This window comes from Lethenteron reissneri, chromosome 44 (assembly GCF_015708825.2).
Source record: "Lethenteron reissneri isolate LAM-NWPU_2019-01 chromosome 44, ASM1570882v1, whole genome shotgun sequence".
In the NCBI taxonomy this organism is placed as follows: domain Eukaryota; kingdom Metazoa; phylum Chordata; class Hyperoartia; order Petromyzontiformes; family Petromyzontidae; genus Lethenteron; species Lethenteron reissneri.
Window position 1 is genome coordinate 11430682 of NC_083822.1, and position 22647 is coordinate 11453328.

At 42.3% G+C, this 22647-nt stretch overlaps 1 protein-coding gene across 6 annotated transcripts; it reads right to left on the minus strand.

Moving 5' to 3' along the window:
• Positions 1 to 162: 162 nt before the first annotated feature.
• Positions 163 to 21493, minus strand: LOC133353597 (protein HID1-like). 6 transcript variants are annotated; one of them, XM_061569960.1, is made up of 20 exons: positions 21422 to 21493; positions 18438 to 18587; positions 17748 to 17912; positions 15789 to 15905; positions 15135 to 15241; positions 14348 to 14461; positions 13538 to 13772; positions 12348 to 12404; positions 11119 to 11259; positions 10620 to 10710; positions 9742 to 9893; positions 9023 to 9101; positions 8008 to 8172; positions 7782 to 7903; positions 6773 to 6866; positions 6397 to 6440; positions 5311 to 5376; positions 3830 to 3921; positions 2462 to 2620; positions 163 to 1579 (listed from the first exon to the last, which is right to left on the minus strand). In XM_061569960.1, the coding sequence occupies exons 1-20, from the start codon at positions 21488 to 21490 to the stop codon at positions 1519 to 1521; spliced, it is 2280 nt and encodes a 759-aa protein (XP_061425944.1). In that variant the 5' UTR covers positions 21491 to 21493; the 3' UTR covers positions 163 to 1518. The 6 variants fall into 6 exon arrangements, 4 of the variants coding, with proteins under 4 accessions (XP_061425944.1, XP_061425945.1, XP_061425943.1 ...); XM_061569961.1 differs by having other exon boundaries at positions 11119 to 11205; positions 17742 to 17912; XM_061569959.1 differs by having other exon boundaries at positions 17742 to 17912.
• Between the last annotated feature and the right edge of the window lie 1154 nt (positions 21494 to 22647).

Here is a 22647-nt window from a genome sequence, read left to right on the forward strand (position 1 = left end):
ATGTAGTTCAAACAAAGATCCACCCTTAACGCGAACATCATTCTCATGGACATTTATGCCATCCGCTTTGCCGATATCCCGTGGGGAATTGGAAACGGGAGAAATCGTGGCCTACGCAATTTATATTCTTGACTCTACAAACAAAAAAATGCCCAAAAATGATCACCAATTATAAGTTTATTCACAAAGCAGAGAACCATCAAATCATGCTATAGAATTAATGACGGTACAAATGTGAACGGAACAATATATAGGAGGATGTGGCCAATGTTATGTTATTGTTCCATGTAACAGTTTATGTTTGATATATTCGTACCCTAACACTAAATTGTGCTGTATTTCAGAATTATGGATGAAAATATAATTTCATATAAACAAATTTGAAAGCCAAATCTTCCAGCTTAAGATATTTGAATTCCACATCAACCGGTTTAAATAAAATGGGGTTAGCTATAATTTGGCTAACAACAAAAACATCTGAGTGAAATGACCGATTAAAAGTATGCCACTGAATGACTATGAAATACTGCTACATTTACCTTTCTACCGCAAAATACAACCTTGACAAACACGTGCAAAGCAAAAGCCAACACATTTTGAAATATCAATTTGAACCGTTAATGCAATTTCGCTGGTGTATTTCTACATGGTAAAAACTGCAGATGCATGGTTTTATACTCTGTATCGATACTGCATCATTAAAGCGGTGGTGCAATGCTAGGATTTACAAATTCTGGCTTTAACAATACGTATATAAAATTGAATATGAAAACCTACATTTATAGAGTTTGCTGATTTCTTAAATGATTTCCTGAAGTGCACCAATTAGTCCTAGCTTGCGTTTGTAATCGTTTTGGTGTTGATTTGTTATGAGTGCTGCTGATAACGGAACTGATGAGTGGAATGGGGAAGGCTGCAAAATACAAAATGTTAAGTGACTTTCGTTAAATCATTTTCTACAAGTGGTGTGGTAGGTTAGTGAGGCCTTTGCTTGAGGCCTTTATCCAGGAAGAGATTCACCATAGCCAATAATGATGAAGTGGTGCTGAACACATTCTGTGCACAAATAATGAGAATACGGTAGTTGACATTAGCAGCACAATCAAGATGGGCACCAGGAAAAAACATTTTGCAACTGTATATGGAAGAGAACACAAGTGAAATCCTTGCACATTAATGCACCAACCTCTCTACTTATTATGGTAACAAAATACAGTTGTTCCAGGTTAACCAACATGCATTTCTCACTTTGTCTAAGAGTATATTACCTACCATATACTTATCAATAAATGGGAGAAATACAGTCGGTGTCTACAAGTGCAACGACCATGACTGAATAAAAAAAACATCCAAGTTTTATTCTGTGCTCATATGCCCAGCGCGATAAATATCAACTAAACCTATTTTGAAACACAATGCAATCATCTGCCACAGGCACAAATTGGAAGTCCACGCTGAGACATCTGAGCAATCAGCTGGAGCCCCAGTCGATCGAGGCTGCTCTGCTCGGTGTCGCCTTCACACGTTCTCCTTGAACATCTTTATCTTCGAGTCAAGCCAGATGGGTGGGTCTATGTTCCTGCAATGAAAAGCCATTACCTTACATCGTCAGTTACGGCAACCACGAGGGGTGCCTGAAAAGGCTAGGCATGGAAGAAGTGGTGGTTGAAGGGTGCATGTTCAGTTGAAAGTTATATTTTAAGAATATACACATTGTATATGAATATAAAACATTTCTAGGCGTTTGAAATTATATTGACTTGTCCTAAGCAGTACCTAAAGTACAGTACTTAATATTTACCGCATGTTTTTACAACAAGTTCTAGTTGCTTGAGTTACAAAAGAGAAATAAGTTAAGAGAAATGCTCATCATTGTATATGCAAATATGTCTAACATGTAAATGTTCAAACATGAATGAGATAATTACGTTATGGGTTTTTTTGTTCATACACATACAATGTTTAGATGGAAAAATACACGCATACCATACCTAAACATACAATATTGTGTAAAGTTGTCCATATTATATACAGGGGTATCAATTGTGGCATAAAATTGTTCTGTGATGTTTCGACCTACATTGTAATCTTATACAATGAAATCAACGAATACTGAGAACGACTCTGGCTATTAACTCCAGACCACGCAGCATATTTATGCTGCGTGGTCTGGGTGGGGAGGGGCTGGGTGGGGAAGGTGGGGAGGGGCTGGGTGGGGAGGGGCTGGGTGGGGAGGGTGGGGGGTGAGGCTGGGAGGGGCTGGTCACCCCGTGGTGCCCTTATAAAACTCAACGTTTAACCTACTCACGCCGGCTTGTGCCCGCCCTCACAGTCGGGCATATTTGCGGAATACACCACGCCGCCGTTGACCCTGGCCATTGACCGAGCAACCCAACGTTCCTACCAGCTCCCTCCGCAGCAATGTGTTTAAATGCCATCCGTGTATAAGCAGAGTGAACACCTGTCACAGACGACACTCCAGAAGTAGGTGCTGAACCAACGAGCAGTGTCCTTGTTGGGCTGACACCGATGGGTTATGATGCGGTGAGGCACGGGCAGCAGCCCCACCATGCTTCCCTGCTTCAGATAACGAAGAATCTGTGTTTCATCCTCCAGCCCCCTAACGCGTAGATGTCGATCCACGTGTACAGGTGCACGGTCACACGTACAAAAAAAATACAGTGGCACACACACGGACAAGTTACACGCCACGAATCGTAAAAAAATATTAGTCATGGCTTCCAGAGTATTTTGTTCAACTAAACTATTTTATTATTTTACCAGTTAAGGCCCACTGAGCTATAAATCTCTTTTTCAGAAGTGGCCTGACCACAAATTATAGTCCAATTAAGTGGCTTATCACGTTGAAATTTAAAGCACGATTGTGTTTATTTCATTTAATATATGTTTGTGGTAATTGTTTAAAGTACCATCTCGTGAAACGAAAACTGAAATGCGCTGCTGAAGATGTTAAGGGCGTACAGAGTGTGTGTGACCGTGAGGCTCGTGGCGCTCCGATGTGTGGTTCTTTCATATTTCTCCCATAATCGCTCTGTGCCAGTTTTGATTATTTAATATTGCTCTAAATTTCTTTAAAACTATCCCCAACTCTGCCTTTCGTAATTTTCTCTCTTGTTCTATCTTTATGTCTATGCTTTTATTATCTCTCTATCGTTCCCCTTTCTTATTCCAATATAGAGTAAAACCTTGATTGCGAGTAACTTTGTCTGCGAGTGTTTTGCAAGACGAGAAAATGTTTTAAATAAATATTAATTTGATAAACGAGCGAGGTCTTGCAATACGAGTAGTACGTATACGCTTTGTCTGCCGAGCATCACGTGATCACAACTGATATACGAGTGCTTTGATATACGAGTGCTTTGGATTACAAACACGTTTCTGAAACGAATTATGCTCGCAATCCAAGGTTTTACTGTAGTGGCAGCTTTACTGTAGTTCCCTTCACCCATTTCTCTTGTTTTATGTTCCTTATTTGTTTCGCTACCTTTTTCTGTCACGATCTCTGCCCGGTTTAAATTTCAAACAACATGCGACAATGCATAATAACACGCAGCCTTTGTGCATATGGAAAAAAAGTGCATTCTGGTCCCATTGTCTTTGGTCACCATCAAAATAAATATGAGCAAATGTAGCATACGGAGAGTAGCAGTGATACTCAACTTTGGATCGGTTTCATCCTTGTTTTTCGGTTTATTATTCACCACAACCACAAGTGAGCATAAGCTGTGTTAATAAATGAGACCACCTGTACGTATGAAATGTGTACTGTGCGCAAGTTCAACGTACATGTGCGTGCTTCTCATCTTACCTCTTAAGGCACAGCATTTTCACTTGAGGGACCAACACATGCAGCAACTTCATTATCGTGTTCAGAGGCAATTTGGATTTCCACGAAGACACCTGTTTAAATAACACCGCATTAAATGTTTTAATACGTTCATATAATACGTATTTTAAACGTCAAATGTCCTAGTTATTGACAGATTATACGTAAAATATATTACATTTTACGAATAAATTGTGATTTTCTAAACAGCTGTTGCACAAGGGAATATAGTGTCAATCATCGTGGTGGTGGTGGAAGAGCAGATAGGACATGCAAGTTTTGTTTATAATAGGTCAAATTTTTTTTTACGTGTTTATACTGTAAACAGCACATTAAGTGAATTTCACTGTTGTCAATGCACTCTGATTTTTTTCATTTATTGTACTTGTGTATTGTTTTATGATAACTTGTAAAAGAAGAATGCAATCAGGTATTTATTTGTACAATTTAAACGTTAATGTTGGTACATTGAGTTCATCGTTTACATTTCATTGCGAAGTAAAAACAATAAAAAAAGAACTTAACATTTTATCATGCGGCTATCAATTGAGTGGGACGTAACGTAAACTGTCAGCCCACGCAAGGGGTAGATGAATGGCATTAGAGGATTTTACTGGTAGGAACCTCCTGGTTACACCAGTGTATTGTGTCCGTCCGTCCGTCATGCAGGCAGGGACTGGGTGGGGAGGGAGGGACTGGGTGGGGAGGGGTGGGTGGGGAGGGGCTGGGTGGGGAGGGTGGGGCTGGGTGGGGAGGGTGGGGAGGGGCTGGGTGGGGAGGGGCGGGGAGGGGCTGGGTGGGGAGGGTGGAGCTGGGTGGGGGGTGGGAGGGAGGGGTGGGGCTGGGTGGTGAAACATCCACGCGACCACGGGAACAACACGAAAACTCCAAATATACGGGCATTAAGGAATGGATGTCGGTTGAACAGCTGAATTCATGCAAACTGGTGTCCACTTGGCAAATTCATTTATTTTCAATTTATAGCTCAAATTTAAGACAATCTCAACAAGAAAACTCAACCATTTTTTTCTTATTTTATCAGGTAAGGCCCACTTAGTTATATAACTCTCTTTCAGAAGTGACTTGGCCACAAATGATAGCTCAACGAAGTGGATTATCATCTGGTAATGTATAGCAGCCAAATAATCTTAAACGTACGTTGATTCTAAATGTGGAGGGAAAAACCAGAGGACCTGGAGAAAAATCCACGCGACCACAAGAAGAACATGCAAACGCCAAATATACAAGCGCCAGGGTCGGGATCGAACCCACGACATCCTTCATACCAGGCGAGGTAGTTAACATCTCGCCACAAGACATCTGGACCACCCTGTACATGTAACTGACGCTTAGTTATAGAATGCATCCATATCCACGTAACCTATAGGAACCCAAAATAAAATTTGTATGCATGGAAATTTTACACTTTTATTAATGTTGCCTTTATTGGCTGGGGTACGTACCCACTTGGGCGTGGGTTTCCAGGATGTGCTCTCGAGGCAGTCGGGAGTCCCACTAAATTTGCTCTCCTGCAGGGTGCAATATGACACACGTTTATAAAGTCAGTCTCCCTATTTTAAAAGCATTTCCGGCCTTCGGCCAGGAAAGTCACAAAATTTGCACACGAACGACGCATTCCCGCAAGCACCCGATGCTCCGTTCTGTAGCCGTGTGGTGTGAACCGTTGCGTGGGCCAATCGTTAAGTCTGTTACTAAATAACAATGTTTCTAGTTTTGGATAGCGTCGTTCCCCCACACCTCCGGTGAGCACGGTTGGCTACGTACGGCTCGAAAGAAGTTCAACGTTCATACGTGCAAATTGCACCTCGTAATCGCTGAGGTCCTGCAGACAAGCTGGAAGGTAGCCAGCCAGTGAGCTGGAGTCAACAATTTCCCGAGCTCTGCCGTTCTCTATATATCATGTTTTCAGCCAATTAATGTTTATGCGTGGGAGAAAACTCGACCACCTGATGAAAACCCACGCGTGTGTGGGGGGCAGCACTCCCATAAAGAGGGAATGATATTAATCTGCACTTTTATATACCGTCTTCTCCTGGCAAGCCACGTTATGGCACCTCGACGCTGGGGAAGGAAGTTGAGTAACATTTGTGCGATGCACCAACCCTCCCTCGCCTCCACAGTGTGCCAACCCCCGCCGCTTGATTTCACTATCGACGCTTTTGGGCTCAATTGACAATTGAACCAAATTTACAATTGAGCCCGAAAGCGATTTCATCGATAATAGATGAATGGTCTTAGTAAAAAAAATCCACGTTTCTATGGTGGCAGCTACTATCTGTATGTTGAACTTCTTTCGCACCATACGTCGCCAACCTTGCTAGTCGTACGTGCAGGGGAAGGACAACAAACTAAACACACTGTTGACTTCCAACAAAGTTTGTTTTAAGGAGTATGGCATGAATTGACCCCCAACACACACATCACCGCTTATTGAACAATGATTCTGTATAGAATTTAACTTTTTAAAGCATTACATTTAACCCAAACAAGTCTGCTTCGCATTGGGAAGGACGCACACAAACACCCACCTCTGTGGCCCCATCACCTGGGCCACTGATCTCTGATCTTGCACCTTCACACAATTCCAGACAAATCAGCGTCCAGTTTGAAAACTGTGACGGAAGGTTACAGTACACCGCTATTGTTGAGCATCACACCGATTCTATAGACTTCCACCGACCTGTATTCACGACTGATATTGGACCTCTGAAACAGTGTTGCTTCATTTCACAGACATGCTTCACTCCACAGATATGCTAGAATGTATCATGATTATTTAGCAATGCAATTTGTTTAAAGAGGCTCTCTTGAGCAGCAAGTATCCTGCATTGACATTGTTTGGCCAGTTCCTTTATTGAGTGTTTGGCATGTGGGAGAAGTCAACAACCGGTACAAGTTCGGCACCTTGAACTGTTCTGAGCCTTGTTCCAAGTTGTCCGTGAAAGATGGGTTGCAGTGCCTCTGGAGAATCAATCACGCTCATAGACGGCTGTTTGTCCTATCAATGAACAAACATTCCCATCAAAACCAAGTGCCACTGCTCTATATTTTATACATGTACATCATCATCACCATCCATGGGCAGATAGCCCGTAGGTTCCCACTGCACATTTCCTGTCTTGTGCCAATATGCTCAAGTCGTGCCACATCTTTCTGCCACCAATTTCTTATCGTCGTCGGCAAGCTATTCCCTTCCTCTCTTTCCGATTCCTTCCATTTTTCTGAACGACACACTTTTAATTTTCCTGTAATTGTCCATCTTACATACGTGTCCAAATAGTGCCAGTTTCCTTCTCATCACTGCCGACATCAACAGGTCTGCTTCTATGTGCAACCTTTTTCTTATACGTACATAAAACTCAAACTCAATAAATATTGTAACGAAGAGAGCCTAACAGCAACTGGACTCGCAACCTATACACAAAGTAGTTACATTATGCATGCGGAATGTGCAAGTACGTGTTTATTTTTTTCACTTAAGGTTTTTACAATGGTTAAAAGCACAGGTGAGCTGCACAGAGCAAGCATTACAGGTCACGAGTGAGCACAGTCCTTACTAGAGCTTATACTTCAAATACCAATCCATTCAAAGGTGGGAAAATCTCACAAAATCATTGTCTGTAAGTGTATTGTTATCACATCTTAAATGCCATTCTACATTTATCCAACAAATTATCGACGAGTCTCCAGTAAATTACCCTCTTTGTGTACGTTTTGTCACCATTATTAAGTACATATAATGTTTTGCTTCACAATTTGTGAAATAGCTTTACATCTTGACCCCTTGGTTCCTTTAAATATACATACACACTGCAGATCGATTCATATTAAGAGCGTTGAACTGCACTCCAGTATAGTTCACAACAGACACACCCTCAATTGAGCTTGCAAGTGAGTTGATTCCTCCTCTTACCCCACGAGGAGCTTCAGTCTTTCTCGTGGTTTTCTCAATGAAGTCTTTGTCCACAGGTAGGTTGGCGAGGTGGTTGAAGACGGACCTCTTGCACAGCATTGCATACACAAGGTGGCAATTGCCTGCAATAAACCACAACATGACAATTAAGTAATCATCGTTACCTTATGTTAGCAAGTGTTAAAGCATCACATAATGCCACTTATTTCCATCTGCAGCCACTCACCATTAAACTGGTATTGTATGACATTGTTGAAAACCTCCAGGAGCAAGAGAAGAAGCTTGGGGTTGTGTGGTGAAGAGAAAAGGAAATGCGGTGAAGAGAAAACCTCCAGCAACTGCACAAGTTTGGTGGCAGAGACCATGGACGTGCTTTTCAGAAAGGGGGACACTAAAGACACACACATTCCACACAATGCACACAGATTAGGAATGACATTACCACTTCTCAACCATTCATAACATGGAAAAATGCAGTTGCGGGAATCAATAATAAACTAAACTAAAAACAATTGATCTATTTAACCAGGTAAGGCTCACTGAGAGAAAATAGCTCTTTTTAGAAGCGACCTGGCCACAAATGATAATTCAACGAAGTGGCTTATAATGCGGAAATTTATAGCAGCCAAATACTCTGAACGCATATTTCTAAATGTGGAGAGAAAACCCGTAGGACCCGGAGACAAATCTACGTGACTACGGCGAGAAGATTCAAACCCCAAATATGCAGGTGTCAGGGTCGGAATAAAATCCACGACGTCCTGCATACCAGGCGAGGTGGGTAACATCGTGTCACCACAGTGCCCATAAAACTGCACTTCTAGCACAGATGTGTAATGTCAAAGGGTCCCAATTCATGTTGGTGAATGCCACTTTCTGTCCCATTTTTTCTAGAAACGTACCAATGTCGCCATCACCAACAATTGAGAAAGTGTCCCCTTCGTCAATGTGTTTTACTTCAATGAATGCAGTCAATAAAGCTGTGACCCAATTGCTGAGAATTCTCAAGCACGGCTCTCCTAAAAAAACAGTCTTAACGATTCCCAAAGAACTGTTCTGTATGATAATTGTTTAAACAATCATGCATTTAGCATAATGGGGAAGTATCTGCCTTTTTTAGTTGTACTGTACTGCATTAGCCACCCCGCAACCCTTGACCAGAGCCCCTTTTAGTCACCACGTAATCATGTTGCCCTTCTCCCACAAATACAAACAAAACATATATGAGCATGGTTACCTACCATTAGCAACAATGGTCATGAGGCAGTCAAACAGATTCTGCAACTTCTGTTGGCTTCTTGTAATCATTTGGTGAAACACCTGTGCAGAAACCATGTGCATCACAGTTAACATTATCTTCAACACACGAGAAAGAATGCTAAAATAAACACATTCCTGCGGAGGGAGCTGGTAGGAACATTGGGTTGCTCGGTCAATGGCCAGAGTCAACGGCGGCGTGGTGTATTCCGCAAATATGCCCGACTGTGAGGGTGGGCACAAGCCGGCGTGAGTAGGTTAAACGTTGGGTTTTATAAGGGCACCACGGGGTGACCAGCCCCTCCCCACCCAGCCCCACCCCTCCCACACCCCACCCAGCCCCATCCTCCCCACCCAGCCCCTCCCTGCACGATGGACGGACGGACACAATAATCCCCTGTGGGCTGGTGTAACCAGGAGGTTCCTACCAGTATTAGTGTCACGTCAGTGTCGTATCAAGAGGCATGTTGGTAAATGGTGTGCTGGTGTTTTTAGGTTGTGAATTGGCTGCTTATTGCCTCGCCCAATAGATATGTCGTCTATCTTGGGGCACTTCACATGTTTACATTACATTTCTAAGTATACTAGATTTGTGACTTTACCAAAAGAACCAAAGAGTAATTCCTGCAGTCACGAAAGCTCCAAATTAAATCATGTGGTTTGGTCTCCACGCATAATCCTCCTGCACTGGGTGGAAACTCACAATGATGAGGAGGTCGGCGTGTGTGCCGTTGAACACCCGGATGCCCAAGGGCACACGGATGGACAATGAATTGTTGAGATGAATCCCAAAGTTCCTTTCTCCGCTCAGCATGAGCAGAATAAACACGCCGATGGAGAGTAGCCCCATTTGAGCTGTCAGTGTACAAACAAAGGCAAAGATAAATATTCCCCATATAGTCTTAACAGACTGTTGCGGAAAGTGCTGTTAGCGAGCACCTAATGAAGGCCGGCATGGCACACCAGGGGGTGGGTGGCCAGCATCACGCCCGGCTGGCTTTGTCTCTCAAGTGGCGATGTTTAGATACTGCACCAGGTACTCATTTGAGGCTGAGTTGACCTAGCGGACGCCCAGGATTGGTTCAGATATTTGTCACTGATGTTGGTCGTGAGCGGGATATTGAACTCGTATCGCCAGGTTCGTAGCACAGTGTGCCAACCACTACACTACCGCTCACCCCCAGTGTATAAACACAATACCATACACCGTCGTAGCATCACAACAACAAACAAGATCCACATATTACAGTGGGACTCCTCTTATCCACGGCTCCTTTATCCGCAACTATGTGGGCCATTATCTGTGGGCCTTGGTAATATCCATGTAAGCCCACACTGCAATAAGACATTTTAATAATGTAGACGCATTGTAACATTTCCCGTTAGTGATTTCATTAACATTTTCATTCCTCATTTGGGCACTTTGATTGTATGTTTGTATTTTGTATGACGATTATCATGATGAGTGATAGAGCAGGATTCCGTAAAATAAGCACATTTTAAACTTAGCATAAGTAGCCAATGATTGGATCGAGGAGGTTATGACATCCGCCACTTTCAGTATATAAGCTCGTGACTTACAATCATCATCCCTTGCATCATTCAGGTAATAAAGGATGGGAACAACAATTCCCAGCATGTCATTTGTCTTCAAAACAAAGGACAAGAAATTCTACAACAAGAACAAAACCAAAATAACGTTTTAATTTGATTACATGTTAAACATATCAATACATCTCTAAAAAGTTATTTCATTTTATCGTCCAAATCACAAAGTAGTGTAATGCAAAAGTGGTACTAATTCAAGAATGAAGAGGTTGACTTTTTAGCATTTGTTCCAAGTTTTAAGCACATTATTACGTTCATAAAAAAAAATGCGGTTTAATATTGTTAAATTCAAACAGGTAGGAACATATTTATTCAGTTGCACTCAAGTGCACACTTTTCTTGTAACTATTCTGCCATGAGAGTTCATTGGTGTAAACATTAAACGAACCTTTCAGTGGCACGAAGGAACTTAAATAGACAAAGGCCTTCGCTTCAATCTTATACTGACTGTATTGAATTAGCGGGTTCTTGCCTTGTTTTGTTGACAAAGGATCCAGAATAATACGAGCAGCTCCTGATGGAAGTGAACGCGCTTCGTGGAGTACGGCAGGTAGGTCTGCTGCAGAGGGTTGTTGAGCAGACGGACCAGGCCACTCAGGATGAATTGAAAGTCCTAATTAGTCCAAGATAAAAATCGGGATTTTTCTTTTATATCACAAAATGTTTCTTTTGATACAATTCCACGAGAGTTTATTTCCCCCCTTTGCTGATATAATTATTCATCGCAAAAATGTGAACACAAAGAAATAGATTCATAGGCAAAAGTCTGCATCTCAACATATCATTTGTCATCGAACAAAGACGGTCACCGCATCGAGCGCTTTCAGATGCGCTTCTGCGACCGTCTGGAACGCTCTTCCTTCAGATATTAGAAAATCACTGGAGCTATGCGCTTTGAAATCTCGATTGCAAACCCATTTCTTTAGAACTGCTTTTTGTGTTTAGTTTGTTGTTGTTCCCCCGCACTTCCGATTAGCACGGTTGGCTACGTACGGTGCGAAAGAAGTTCAACATACATTCAAAAAATGAAATAGTTTTAATTCATCAGCCTATGGGTCACCAGGACCAATGTTCCACAGCAACAATGATGTTATCCATGATCCTCCATGATGATACGTAATAATTTTTTCTACTAATCTTTTGTGTACGTGTACTGATATCTCCATTACCAACTTTGGTGCAAATCATCACAGCTGCATGTTTCAGTTATATTGAAAACATTTACAAATACTGGAAACAGCTACTCTCTCTCTCTACTGACAATACATGGTGACTTCCTGAGGTGGTAAAACAATATCAATAGTGTAATAATTTATGTATTTGGCAAATTAAATGACAGTACTGAACAGTAATGTGAAAATGCACCCACTTGAATTACAAAATTCACATTTATTGACCAGAATAAGAAATTGACAGCATTAAGTTCCATCCTTTAAGGTGATACTGAAAAGTAAACAAATGGGTTCAGCTCTTTTAAACTTATTGCATATTCCTCTTCTCCAACACATGACATACTAACCATCTCTAACCTCCTTTTCTCCTGGCCGCATGTCTTAGTTCTTACGCTAGTTTCCTTCACCACTTCCATTCTGCTCTTCATTTTCTATCCCGTCACCAAACATTCCTTCCACTCTTCCTGGTACCTTTTATTTTTTCCAAAGTATAGCATTACCTTCTACAACCCCCACAAAACGCTCTCACCTCATCAGTATGAATCTTGGAGAGGTAAGTCACGAAGAGATTGCTGCAGTTCAAATGCTGTAAGACACGAAAATAATGTTGGAATGACAAGGGTACACAATTGTGAAGCTTTCTAATGCTGTTTTTCCTTGATGTAGCAGCTAGTATTAGTTTTAATGTGTTTTATTTCAAATGTATTTTTTAATCTGTAGAGAGAAACACGTACAGTATTTGGGTTATTTTAAATGTAAAATGACTCATCTCATCCTATTGGCCTCTTATCCCAGAGCGTTCAATTGATGCCCATGTCACACCGTAGGTGTGAAGTGTGATAAGATGAAGGATCTTAGAATGACGGGTCAATGTATCCTGGATTTGGAGGCTACATTTGCCTTTTATATCAATTATATAATTAAAATATTATTCAAATTAATGAGACTCAATGAGGTGAACCTCTACACAGATGCGTTCGTGAACCTACTTGCAGTAACTGATGTCTCCTGACAACCTTGCCACCCAACAGGTTTAATAATCACACAACAGTATGTGACCTACAAACTAAATTTCAAGAGCGCTGGCATAATGGTGTGTGCTACCATTGTACTATACATGAACTAGGGTTGTTCAAAGTCAATCAGTAACCCGGTAACCATTTTCAGAATGAATAACGAGTTCTGAAAGCTGAGAACCGGCATTTCGATTCATGAATGCACCGATTAGCACAGGTGAATGTAAAAACCACATGGCGGCCTGAGTTATATTTGCCCACGTTTCTCAGCTCAAAGGTAAATGTGAAATCTTGCCCTTGCTTGCTTGTCCACGCCACTGCTGACAGGAAGAGCCTCCACTAGAGGGACCTCTATGGGGAAATTTAGTGTCTTCTGAAATGTTTAGCAGACGCCTTGGAAATAGTTCAACATACCCACACTGGGTGCTCAGAGGCGAGGGAATTAATAAGCTTTCCACATTAATTCAACTGCCCCCCCCCCCCCCCCAGGAGATGGAATCTAAGTATCTATCTAACCTTTACACAATGACAGCTCCCTTAGTTTGTTGATAGACGTTTGTGTGTGTGGCAAACCGGTGACCGGTTTTTTTTTTTACCATGCGATTACCCGTGATACTATTTTTTTTAACAACCCCTATATAATCCCATATCCACAAGCACAGAGACATGGCTCCTTATATAACAGGTGAGAGTAACGTGGTACCTGTTGTGTCCGTGACAGCTGTGGGTTCTCACTGTCACCGATGGAGAAGCCAAAGAGGGGAGAGCCAGGAAGGGAATGTTCCCCGTCCAATGCGGCAATCAGCACCTGGCAGGCCACCTCAACGAGTGGCTCACGGTGGTCGCGCACCAGCAGGTAATTGTACGGCACCCCGTAGCCCACAGGGTCGTAGGCAAACACCACATTCAAGAGAGACGTGAACAAGGCCAGGGTGTGCCTGTGAACGCATGAACGTAAAGAGGAAACAGTGGAGCTGAATTTATTACTCAAGAAAGAAAAGAACATGTCTTCTTGGTTCTTTCGGTAAAGTCACGTAGAAGGGAAATAATAAAATAATAAAAATAAATCATAATAAAATAATTCTCACGACGTTTTGGTCACAATGCAAGCAGCCGTCCTCACCTGCAAGCAGCCGTCCTCACCTGAGGACGGCTGCTTGCGTTGTGGCCGAAACGTCGTGAGAATTATTTTATTATGTTTTACTTCTATTATTTTATTATTTCCCTTCTACGTGACTTTACCGAAAGAACCAAGAAGATGAATCCCTGCAGACACGACAGCTTTAAATCGAAAAAGAACATGTATTGGGATTTGATTAATTCTGAGAAACAAATCTGGTAAGACAAGGGAAGAATACGCACAAAAGCAATATGTTAACTAAATTAATGATACAGCAGCACAATAAGCTCAATTATCACACGGTAACCTCATCAACTCTTAAGGAACTTCAGTTATTTACCTGACTACAAATTATATTTACTATGATCACTCCTCAAATGGACAAACACCTGCCTGTTCTCCTTTGAGCAGAACAATTTCACCCAGGAATTGCAGCTCCGCGGGTCATTTTCAGATTGGTATATCACCTCGGAGAAGCAGGTCAAAAGCAGATTTAGAATTTCCAATCTGTCCATACAAAAGGAATAAAGAACATCTGCAAATTCGATATCACGGGTATTTAATAAAGTTAAAAACATATCAAAACTAACCCTTCGGAATTTTCTATACAGCCAAGAGACACAGATGCAAGCATAATTCAAATTGATACCATAATGAGAACGCAAAGTCATCTTGGATCTCATGCAAGAGTCATGGATTTTCACAAACAAATGATATATATTGTATCTAAACATTGTTATTCTAGCACTACACCAGCATATACCATGTGATTCTCTGTATACTCTACATACGTAACAAAATCCAACAATAATATTAGATTCAAATATTTGCATTACCTTAAAGACACACAGTGATACTCCTCTTATCCATGGTTAAGTTACCAATTACTCATTAGCCCTGGGTCAGCTTCAAGCTCGGGTCAAATATTGGCATGAAAATGTTGCCCCACAATTCCATCACTGCCATGTGATTTGTGTGATGGCTAACACCTGGATATAAAATTACGTAATCAGGTATAACATTAAAAATTACTTCATAAAAGCATGCAGGTGTGCCGACACACCTGCAATTCTGGGCTAAAATTCAGGCAGCTTGCCTGTCAAGAAAACACGTTTTCTCGTGTAGATTAGAGTGTCGTATAAATTATTAAAATGACAAAGGGAAAACAAAATTTACTCACCTGTTCGTGTCGTGCACATAGCTCTGTGGTGGAGAGATATTGACTCCCACGCCTGCTTCCCAGATGAACTCACAGCTGTCAAGTGGCCAAGTATCCTCCGGTGTGTCCTGCCACACAATAACCAAACGCCCTTCGAAGCTCTAGCTTGACTAAATATGAGGTTAGCTTGACTAACATAAAACTATATACATTTATTTTATTTTATCGTGTAAGGCCACGATACAGCTCTTTTTTAGAAGCGAGCTGACCACAAATGTTAACTCAACAAAGTGGCTTATTATGTGGAAATTAATAGCAAATATTCTAAATGCATGTTTTGGAGAAAAATTCACGTGACCACGGGGAGAGAGACACGCAAACTCCAAATATACAAATGGCGACAGGGTCGGGATCAAACTCATAACCTCCTGTATACCAGGCAAGGTAGTTAACATCTCGCCACCATGGCACCCTATAATTAAGCTCCGATTATAATTATATAACCATCTGGCCTGCATATATTAAGTTTCTTTCGTCAAAATGGTCAATTAAATCAAACAAAATCTCCAAAAATATATTTTTAAACGTCATAATTTCTCTAACATTTTTTTAGATTTATGCACAACACAACTACGAATGCAGTGAATGGTGACGAGTCTTTTTCAGCGCCATTACGGGGCCGGGCTGCCTGTGCGGTGTCACGGTGAAGCCCGGACAGAAGAGCAGTTCAGCGATGGCAAGCAGCAGGGCCTCAGCCAATGGGGGCGTGACTTTGCTCGTGTCTTCCTCCACCTGCATTTGTCAGACAATGCATTCAGCCATAAAGGATAGCACACATTAATAACACTGGTCAACAAAAAAAACATTTTTTTTCTGGCCTGGACTTTTGCAGCTGTTTTAGACTAATTTCAGGGTGCTGATTCCAAATCTGATCTCAGATTTGCTCTATCACATCTCATTTTTATGCTATCGGCATACCCCATTTTCATTGATTTTACCCGAAATTAACTCTGTCACTTATGATTGCAAGTTGTTGCGAGTCAGTGACAGCTTTAGTGTTAAAATATGGTGCTGTATTTTTAGGATAGTGTGTTTATAAAATATGGTGCTGTATTTTTAGGATAGTGTGTTTATAATATCATTTTATTTAGATATCCACATTTATTTAATATTTTTCTTCTGCAGTTTTTATTAAAAATGTAATATTTGATATCTCAAAAACCTGATGTGATAGACAAAAACTGATGCCAGATTTGGAATCAGCACCCCAAAATTACCTTAAACCCGTTGGAATACCTTATGCCAGAAAAAGTGTGTTAACCGCTGTAATTGGAGACTGCACATAGCCCAATTGAGGTTTACTTGATTATTTCCTGCCCTGAATCGACTTCCCCACCAGCCGTAATTGACAACAGGGATTCATATTCTTGGTTCTTTCGGTAAAGTCACGTAGAAGGGAAATAATAAAATAATAAAAATATAAAACAATAAAAATTCTCACGACGTTTCGACTGCAACACAAGCAATCATCATCAGGTGTGAAATCCACTTTTTTCAAAATTTCTTGCTGTGGATTTCACACCTGATGATTATTGCTTGTGTTGCAGTCGAAACGTCGTGAACATTTTTATTGTTTAATATGTTTATAATTTTATTATTTCCCTTATACGTGACTTTACCGAAAGAACCAAGAATATGAATCCCTGCAGTCACGAAAGCTTTAAATAAAAATGTAACAGGCATTCCATCAATTTATTTGCACCAGTGCACTTAAGGCAAGTGGGGCATAATTGCATTTGTGCAGCAACCCAAAATTTAGGTTTATACCAATGAAGCAGTGGATTGCAGCTGTAACCTTTGATGTAACCCAAATTAAATGCCACACAATGCCAGTCAAGTAGTATAGAGTAACAATGTTAAGGATAAATCAGTTACATAAAGAACAGGCCTCATATACAGAGTCATGTCTAAAAATATAGTAACAAATTTTTTTTCAGAATCTTTGCTATCACAGCTTGTACCTAACCATATTGTCTAACTTACTGGCACTGCCATTTAACTGAAACCCGTTGTACAATTACAATGAAAAAACAACCCCGCCAATTTAAATCTGTTTTAGTTTTGTAAAATATTGTTTTCACACTCTAATGAGCATAGGCAGCCCTTACTGTATCTCCAGTTTAAAGCCCTAAGCCAGTGGTGGATGCTGCACATAAACAGTGGTGTCAGGGAATGCGTCAATATGCTTAACACTTTTACATTTCCTAACAAAGTGTCACGCTATGTAATGGCAGTGATCTCAGCCCATCATGACCCAGTTGGCGATAAACTAGTCGGGCCATCAGGCTTTATTTCATCGCTGCTATGGGCGATGGATACTTGAGACCCCCCAAATAGATTCCTGGTTCATCTGTGGAGGTCTGCCACTGGTCTCAGATGTATTACAGAAACCTCTCTTTGAGTATCTTGCATCTTTTTCCCCGTTGCATTTGGCATCCACTGATCAATAAATGAATCGAAAAAATACCGTAATAATGGAAAAAAATTCCGCACCTCCGATTAGCACGGTTAGCTATGTACGGTGCGAAAGAAGTTCAACATACGTACGTACAATAAAACACAACTTAAATTTACGTTGTGGTGAGTAGGTGCATGGGCCCAGAAGAAATCCTTCCACTGTGCATCCTCGAACACAAACGGCAGGAGCCTTGTCAGCAGGCGGATGCAGCTCAACACCACCACTGGTTCCTGATCGTCCGTGCAGCCAGACTCTGCAGCCACTCGCAGTTTCTCCACAGCCTGTTCCACACAAATCCAAGGGTTCATCTTCGTAGAATGATAATAGAATGGGTGTTACGAATGTTGGAAGAAAATTCCTGATTTAAATTGACTCCACCAAGATGGAGCGATCCGAAAAGCTAACATGGGCTTCAGTTAGCATGTAAATAGCACCTTTACCAGGGGCAACTCGTTATTTTTTAAAGCCATCACCCACAAGAGTTGACCACTGACTTGCATAGTGTCATTGCAGCAATATCCACAATTGAAGCACATATCAAATGCAAATCCAATTTATTTCCTAACACAACAAAGAATAATCTATGGCATCAACTTTGGGGGAGACTATCATGCGGCATTAGATTGTCACTTTAAGATGTTTTCTTGTTCATGTTTTTGGTTTTCTGTTTGTTGCGGTTGCACCCGATTCAAGAGCCCGAATGGCTCACGGGGGCTACACCAAATAAATGAAACTGAAAAAAAAACTAAAACTGAAAACTGTTCACGGCCGACACCGATTCTGATGGCTTCTTAATTGCAGTTTGCCTTGTGGATGAGCGTGCTGAGGCCTGATGGGAGCTCGTCACGCAGGGCTCGCACGTCGCCCGCAGTCAAAAGGCGGAACGCGTCCTGCGCTGCGGCGTCGCTCTCGCCCAAGAACGGGCTCCAAAATGCCTCGTCGCCCAGCTCTGCCACCTGCGTGCGCCAGGACACAAGAGGACACAGGGCAGTGGGGTGGGAGGGCATCCATTGAGTAGGTACGCACAAATCTGTCAAAACTTGACAGCTACCCCCCCTCTCTCTCCCTGTACGCACGCGGACTTTTAACACCGCCCACCCCCCCGAATCCTATAGAACGGCCGATATTTACGGTAATCCACGCAGAAACGATCAGGGATTAATAATAATATTAACGTGTTCTTATTCTTGGTTCTTTCGGTAAAGTCACGTAGAAGGGAAATAATAAAATAATAAAAATATTAAACTTTAAAAATTCGCACGACGTTTCGACTGCAACACAAGCAATCATCACCAGGTGTGAAATCCACAGCAAGAAATTTAGAAAAAAGTGCTGTGGATTTCACAGCTGATGATGATTGCTTGTGTTGCAGTCGAAACGTCGTGAGAATTTTTATCTTTTTTATTATTTCCCTTCTACGTGACTTTACCGAAAGAACCAAGAATATGAATCCCTGCAGTCACGAAAGCTTTAAATCAATATAAACGCGTTTAAGCAAACATAGTCCACCGCCGGACTATCTAACTAATTTGAAGGCCAATGTAGACAAATTATTTTCTAGGCTTCACCCCCCCCCCCTCCCTGGTTTCATATGTGTACGAACATTATCAGTAGACCCCCAATACACAAGCGTACACAATTGAGTTGACCCTCATCCATGTGTACGTATTAAATGGATTAAGTTTCAGTTTCATTAATTAGGTATAGCCCTGTGAGCCATTCGTCTCTTGAATCGGGTGCAACCGCAACAAACAAAAACCAAAAACATGAACAAGAAAACATCTTAAAGTGACTATGTGCAAACAGAAATATCCAAGAAAAAAACTGCAAAGTCTGCATGACCCCGAGGATCGATAACGATCAGCCAGGCAACCGCAAGGCTCAGGTGTTGTTGGTTTATCGGACTTTGAAATTGGGAAAATGTCAAAACTGGGTGGTTTTTAACTTTTGCCGACAAAACTGGATCCCAAATGTCAAAACTGGGTGCACCCTGGGTGGCCAAAAACTTGAGTTTTGGACACTCAGGGTGCACCCAGTTTTGACATTTGTCAAACATTTGGGATCCAGTTTTGTCGGCAAAAGTTAAAAACCACCCAGTTTTGACATTTTCCCCTTCTCGACGCAAACACTATCTACCGTTGTTCTACTGTAGTAGGTGTAGCATGCAAGCTGGCACACTGTACCAGTATACAAATGGCAAGTTCGTGTATGTTCGCGAGCTGAAAGTGTTACTGTAGTTGCAAGCTGGCACACTGTGCCAGTATACATATGGCAAGTAAGTGTTACTGTAGTAGCGAGCTGGCACACTGTGCCAGTATACAAACGGCAAGTAAGCGAGCTGGCACACTGTGCCAGTATGCAAACGGGAAGTTTGTGGTGCAAGGTATGGAACATGAGCCACGAGAAACATCATTTGGAACGCTCTAAATCTGTGGCGACATATGGATGAATAACGCAAGGACCTAAACGTGTACAAAATGATACATTAAATCGTACACCTTCTTCACCCAGTTTTGACATTTGTCCACATTGAACATCACCCAGTTTTGTCATATCAAAAAGCACCACCCTGTTTTGCCTGTCGTTTTCCAAGACCACCCAGTTTTGACATTTGGGATCCAGTTTTGTCGGCAAAAGTTAAAAACCACCCAGTTTTGACATTTTCCCCTTTGAAATTGAAAAGTGATTGTGGAAATATCACCTGAACTATATTTGCATAAACAAAATCACACTTCAGGGAAGCATGGCTCGTAGGCGAGAGGATGGCTCGGGGTGTTGTGTACGCATATTGAACTTATTTGGCACCGTATGTAAAACCAAACGTGTTCACAAGACTCTGGGAAAGAAAAACCCTTCGCTGTTAGCATGGACGCTGCAAGCTGCACCACCTTTATAGCACAACACCGATGTTAATTCTAGATTTGAAGCTTTCGTGACTGCAAGGATTCATACTCTTAGGTTTTTTCGGTAAAGTCACGTAGGTAAAAATCAAAATAATAGAAATAAAAATATTATAAATAATAATATAAATAAAATTATAAAAATAATAGAAATATAATACAAATAATAGAAATAATAATTGAAATATATTTTTTTTACAATTATTATTTATATTATTTTTATTATTTATGTTTACCTACGTGACTTTACCGAAAAAAACCTAAGAGTACCGATGTTAATGATACATGCATTACAATGTACAACGAAGAATGCAATAATGAAAACATAACAAACTGTCAATTTCGATCACGTGTACTGACTATTTGTAATCGACAACGTTACTCCGCTTTGCGTTATCTCCCTCACATGGTCAGATAACCACATTAGCTGGGACACTGCACTTTGCTTCACGTTCCTCACACTGTCAGAATAAAAAACATCAGAATTCGTAGTCATACTGGAGGAATCCGAAGAGCCACAGAGCTCTTTGTCGCAGATGTTCAGTGTAAATATCTCGCAGTGATCATCACATCGCTCGCTATTCGCTTTCGTGGTGCTTACTGGCCCAAAGCGGATATTAGTTTTGGTAAACTCTTTAAATTGGTACACTTCTGGTGAGGTAACGGACGAGCTAAAGACAGCTACGGGTGGTCAATACCACGCCCGGCCGCCTTTGTCTCCCCATTCGCGATGTTTACTAAATACCGCCGCACCGGCTACTCATTCGAGGCTGAGTACGACGTTTCGGGGATGGCCCAGGACCGGTTCAGACACTCGTCACTTGACGTTGTCGGTGGCCGTGAGCGGGAATCGAACTCTGTGGTGGTGTTTGGCAATCGTCACCCAGCACCTGGCGCACGCACGCGGCTGCCCGCACGGCACCGGCCGCCTGCTGCCCTCCGCTCCACGTGACCCCCATGGCGCGTGTGTGACCCCACCCCCCCCACGCGCGTGCGTGACCTCCCCCCCACGCGTGACCCCCCCCCTCCCCCCCCCGCGCGTGACCCCCCCTCCTCCTCCCCCCCCGCGCGTGACCCCCCCCCCCCACGCGACCCCCCCCCCACACCCCCATGGCGCGTGTGACCCCCCACCCCTCCCCCCGCGCGTGACCTCCCTCCACCCCCACGCGCGTGCCCCCCCCCCCTCCTCCCCCCCGCGCGTGACCCCCCTCCTCCTCCCCCCCCGCGCGTGACCCCCCCCCACGCGACCCCCCCCCCACACCCCCATGGCGCCTGTGTGACCCCCCACCCCTCCCCCCCGCGCGTGACTCCCCTCCCCCACACACGTGACCCCCTCCTCCCCCCACGCGTGACCCCTCCAAACCCCTACCCATTGTTGCCAACAAAACAGGTGTTAAGATTTCGATTTAAAGCTCGCGTGACTGCAGGGATTCATATTCTTGGTTCTTTCGGTAAAGTCGCGTAGAAGGATTTCTACACCTGATGATCATGATGATTATTTGAGATTGTTGATGTGTTTTTATGCGAGATTTGTTTTTAAAAATAAAAACTATTCCTAATGGCATCATGGGAATTATCGGACCCCCCTCCTCTGCTACCCACGTGACTTTGGACGCGCCTCCTTCAACGATTCGATTCTCGAAGTGTTGAATGGAGTTTGTGATTTTCTAGATTCTAATCTTTATTTTCGTCTCCTTTATAATGTCCGTTTCTCCTTTCAAAAGGTCAACATCTAATGCAGGAGAACGTCCGTTTCTACGTCGCCGTTGATAAACTTCATTTGCGTAAATGTAACGTTTGATTTGCACACATTAGTATAATAATCGATCCAAAAACGTGTGAATCGTACGCGTGTATTGATTTTACCGGATGGATCCTACTATCGTTTACACGCTTCCCATCTGCCGCTGTACATCTTGTAGAACATCTCCACGAACAGGACAATGCACGTACAATAAATGCGAATCGTTAAAAAAAACCCTCTTGAAAGAATCCCGCGAGAATCGATCTTTGCCCATCTGGAAGGTCCTCGTGAATCGATTCCTGCCGAATCGTTTTTTTCTCTCCTTCCCGCCAATTTCGACGCAGCGCTTTTGACCAATGGGCTTGGCGCTCG